Source organism: Theobroma cacao, chromosome 10 (genome assembly GCF_000208745.1).
Source record: "Theobroma cacao cultivar B97-61/B2 chromosome 10, Criollo_cocoa_genome_V2, whole genome shotgun sequence".
Lineage (NCBI taxonomy): Eukaryota > Viridiplantae > Streptophyta > Magnoliopsida > Malvales > Malvaceae > Theobroma > Theobroma cacao.
The window spans coordinates 16979412-16984534 of record NC_030859.1 but is presented as its reverse complement, the minus strand read 5'-3'; the positions used below and the strand labels follow the sequence as shown (position 1 = coordinate 16984534).

Here is a 5123-nt window from a genome sequence, read left to right as displayed (position 1 = left end):
GAAAGTGATGATGGCTACAATTATTGCTTTGTGTCTAAACATTGATCTCCACATAATCTTTCCTACCCATCGGCTCTGCTTCTTCTCCACTTTTTTTTCTTCCTAGATAATATTTTGTTTGCCCACAAAATTGTTTGCAAGTGTTTTAGTACCATGGGAACGTGGATATAGAATGGGTCTTTTTCCCTTGGAACGCACCCAAGATAGCGTTGGAATTCTTGAGAAGCTTCCAATAGTGAGCAGGGTGGTCGGGTACCAAGTAGAAAAGACATGGGGCTGTGGCAGCAAGGAGGACGATAACGGCCCTTGATAGGGCAAGTGTAACATGAAGACGAGAGGGAGGAAGAAAAGGACTAAAAGATTATAAGTGATGTTGGAATTCTTGCTTTGTCTCCTATTAGGATCCCCACAAAATCTAAATTAGGTACTCATCGGCTCAAGTGTTGGGGAATTCCTCTCCCCCCTTTGTTCCTTGTCTGTGTATGGAGTGGAGATATCAAATTTTGATCATTTTATCCTTGTGTATTTTCTGATTTTTAATAATATCCAAATGTGAGTGGGGAGAGATTTTACTTAAAGTTCAGTCACATCGTTACTGTAGGCTTAAGAAGTACAGAATAATAAGTCCTAGGAGTCTTGCCTCGGGGATAGTGCCATTTTCCAGTGCCCTGATCACTATCTAGGGTAATCTAAGGGTAGTTAATCCTTATTATAAATGGTCCAATGCATATAGCAAATGACCGTAATATAGCATCCTATCCTATGTCCTCCTCTGTCACACATGGTTAGCATCGTACTTCTCCTACTAGTCGGGGTAACTACACTGTCCACAATGTCCGGTGTATATGATGTGCACAATGAGTATATAAATTTTTAGATACTCGATACTTTAAAATATTTCAAATTCATTCATTCCATCAACTATTATTAAAAACTAATATGGCGTGCAATGGCTCCTTGACTCTGACCAAGGATAAGGTCATCCCAAAGGCGGAGATTGTAAGTTTGGGGGTTGAATGTTACAGCTTTGGTTTGGTTTGTACTTGGATAAGGGATGATGTGTAGGAATAGTGGTGGAATGATTTTGTCTACGGCCATGAAAAATCTTCCGATGTCGGTTCTATGTGTTGGATCCTCGATGGTTAATGGCCTTGTAATTAGGCAAAATATTTGAAATTCGGCTTGGAAAAGGAATGAAATTTTGGTCGTGGGTGGAAGTTATACTCTGCCCTGCGTTGATGGAATTGCACAACGGAGACTTATGAGAGTAAATACTTGAATTTAAGGGTGTTAGTGAAAAATTTAATGACAAACTTCAAAATATTTTTTTGGGAAGACATATTTCATATATATTAGATGACAATTGATAACATAAATATCGATTCAAATATACTATCATAGGCGATCCAATTGTAAACTCGGTGTAGTATTATAGTTATGTATTTGTTTTCAAACCTCAAAGTTCATATCTATGTTTCAAAATTATAACTTAAAATGTGTTAGTAAGACATATTCACGCCTCATAGACATAGAGGAGAATCAAATTTACTTAATTCTTAAATTGTATCTTCAAAATTTTATTTTATAATAAAATTATGATTTTAATTAATATATCATTAATCGTTAATCGAGCTACATTTGAATTTTATTAAACGAAAAACTATTTTAACTTCACTCACATTCTATTTCCTAATATTGTAGTTGTCAAATTCACTCATAATTCTGAAAATTAGAAATCATTTATTTATATTATAAAATTAAACTTCAAAACATAACAGATATACATATAATGATTGAATTCAATTTCTTCCTATAATTTACATAAAATTTCAAATCAAGTTGATAATTTAATCACATTGATTAAGAACATTATTTTTAAAATTTTATGTTTAATGTTAAAATTTTATTTATATAAAAAAGTAGTTAAATAAGTTTAATTAATTTAAAAAGTAATATGTATTATTTATATAAATGAAGCATAAAATCGAACGGCTTCGATTATCAAAATATAAATCATATAAAAAGTAAGAAAGAATATAGTTAGTAATAAAAAATTATTAGACAAGTGTGATATTTAGAAAAATGTAGCTTGTCTTCTTTAACAATGAAAAAGCAATGATTTGAGAAGCTTCAAAGAATGAGAAGGGTGGTCAGGACGAAGGAGAACAGAAATGGGGTTTTGGCAGCAGGGAAGACAAGAACGGCCCTTGACAAGGTAAGTATAATATGAAGACGAGAGGGAAAGAATCACGAGGAAGAAAAAGACTAAAGATAAGTTGGAGTTCTTGGTTTGTCTCTTATTAGGAGTCACCACAAAATCTAAATTAGGTGCCCATCGGCTCTAGTGTTGGGGAATTCCTCTCCCCCCTTTCCTCGTTGTCTGTGTATGGAACAGAGATGTCAAATTTTCATCATTTTATCCTTGTGTATTTACTGATATTTCAATGTTGCCCAAGTATGATGAGAGAGATAGTTTACTTGAAAGTTCAAGCACATTGTTACGATAGGTGTAATACTTCGAAAAGTCACTTGACTATTTTAAAAAATTCAAATAAATTATTGTTTTTTCATTATATTCAATCAAGTTCATGTATTTCTATTTTAGATCAAATAGACTCTTACAACTAATGATTGATTAATTATTATTAATCATAACGTCACTTATCATTTTTATATCATTTTTAGATCAAGGCATAACATAAAACCAAACAGATGTCTTCATAGAAAAATCATGGTAGTCCAATACAATTGATCTCATTGGCGCACTTTATGCAATATATAGCACAAAGATGAGTTAGTGCTATTTAATGGCGGCTAACTATTTTCATGTACAATAACTGAAAACAGCATTAAGGTGGTATGTAGTTTTAGGACTCTTTAGGATTAGAAATAAACTAAGCTTTGCCAAACAAGATTTTAATTTTAGATTATGTAAAATTCACAACTAAGGTTAATTGATACTCAAATTGGATCATAAATTAACAGTAGAAGGATATTTTCAAACGATAATCCCAAATAAGGGAAAATCCTGAATAAGTTTATGATTTTATATCTACAAAAATCGGGATAAATTTTGAGAAAAAAATATCTCGATTAAAGGAAAGAGGGAGAAAAAATGAATTTTTTGGTACTTTTTATTAGATTTTTTTACCACCGGTGACTAACCGCTAGTGACCAAAATCTAGGGAGAGAAGGGTAGGGTAGAGAGAGAGAAGAGAGGGCTTGAGAGAGACAGAAAGAAGAAAAATGAAAAAACAATGTGCTTTAAATAATAGGCTTAAAACCACATAATTTTGGACAAAAAAGGAAGAAAAAAGAAAGAAACAAAGAAAAACAAAAGCTACATGGTCATTTTTTTTGATTTGATACGTCGACTCTGCATCAGCATTGTCTGACTTGTCAATGCCACATGCACACCATTAATGATTAATTTGGGTGGAGTTGGATAGAGGGACTCAATTGCACAAAATCTCAAAATACAAGATTAAATTAATCAATTTTGAGATAAAGGGACTAAATTAAAGAAAAATTTATAATATATGGACTTGTTGGTACTCTCACCATTTCATACTTTAATTAGTAAACTATATAGATTATTAAAACTTTCAAACATTAATAGAAATTAATATTTAAACAGGAGCAAAATATTAATTTCTATTTTAATATTGTAGAACTTTAGGAAAAGAAATAACGAATATGGGCTAATTCATTATCACATAAATTACCAACATAGGATTTTTATTAGTTATGAAAATTATTATTTTCATGAATATTAAAATTGTTAGGATGATAATTCAATTTGAAATTAATGTTCCAAAGGTTTTGAGAATTTTCTTTTTCTTTAATTTTTTTTAGGGAGATTTATAATTTTGAAAAGTGCTTATCTAAGCCATTCATGCATGTTACCCTTGAGTAGAACCATTTAAATAAATGAGGTAGATAAATGTAGGACAAACTATTTCTTGTTGGTGGATGAATTAATATCTAAAATATTGGGCAGGCTTAAGTAATAATTTCACACTTATTAAACAAACATTACAGGATTAGATATACTCTGAAATATATTTTACATATAACAAACACACACAAACAAAGCAGTTACATAATTACTTAAGACACTGAGAGCATGCAGTAGTGGTGGCATGCTGGCTGTCAAATTTATTTATTGTAGTAGTAGATAGTACTAGTACCGCACCCACCCAGCACGCATATTATTTATTTTTAACAGCCTCACCCTTCATCTCTTGGCTGCCGTTCTTATGTTGCCTGGGAAAATGTTGCCCCTAGTGTTGGCGTAGCGCCGACTGTATCAATTACAAGAGCACACCTGTATCCATATAGGTAAGCAGTGTCGAAGGAGTTGCCTGATTTTTCAACACTTTCTTTGATTTGAGCCCATTGCACAGACTGAGAACCGGTTCCGGCTGGAAGGATCTGAGCATACACCTGCGCACAGCACAGTTGATATATAGATTAATTAATTATTTCAAACTAGTAAACAGTGTTTTGTATGACTATATATGTTACGAATACAATACCTTGTTGGAGACTCCATTGTTGATCCAGGCAACAATCAACGAATAGTTGTCCTTGAATTTGTACTCAATGCCTACAACTGAACCTTGCTGAGTAACCCCCAACGTTGGCCCAACTGGAACTTTCAATGGAATATAAGACTGCGGAGGCCCAACCCAGATGTTGACGGCATTCAGATATAGTATTTCGTCAGAAGAGTTGGTAAACTGGACATTTGTGGGAGGATTGGTAGCCATGATAGTTTTGGTTATCAAATTTCTACAATCTTGGCTATTGCTTTTCTTTTGCTTGTGCTTCAAAACTTGTATAGACACAATGCTTATACACTAGTTTTGCAGCATAAGACGACAAATGCCCGTATATAAATGGACAAAAAATTCTCATTATTTTTTCTTTTTAAATAAATAAGAGATTCATGCAAAATATCCATGGAAGTTGCATTCATTAATATTCAGTCGATACTATATAACAAAGAAGAGTATGTTACTTTTTTCACTTTTGATTTCAGTTATATTATTTTATATTATTAAAAAAATATTCTTTTACTTATTAATAGAGTCCTTATTTTAATTTGTTAGGCTAAAGCT

General features: G+C 32.3%; 1 protein-coding gene across 1 annotated transcript; it reads right to left on the bottom strand.

Annotated features, from left to right (window-relative positions):
* LOC18586996 lies at positions 3982-4852 on the bottom strand. Its single transcript, XM_007010635.2, has 2 exons — positions 4539-4852; positions 3982-4446 (listed from the first exon to the last, which is right to left on the bottom strand). The coding sequence occupies exons 1-2, from the start codon at positions 4770-4772 to the stop codon at positions 4258-4260; spliced, it is 423 nt and encodes a 140-aa protein (XP_007010697.2). The 5' UTR covers positions 4773-4852; the 3' UTR covers positions 3982-4257.

Bases quoted from the DNA above. Each gene is read 5' to 3' on its own strand.
- LOC18586996 (XM_007010635.2), bottom strand. From the start codon at position 4,772: ATGGCTACCAATCCTCCCACAAATGTCCAGTTTACCAACTCTTCTGAC. The intron at 4,447-4,538 runs GTATTGTATTCG...TGCTGTGCGCAG, and splicing joins ACAATGGAGTCTCCAACAAG to GTGTATGCTCAGATCCTTCC.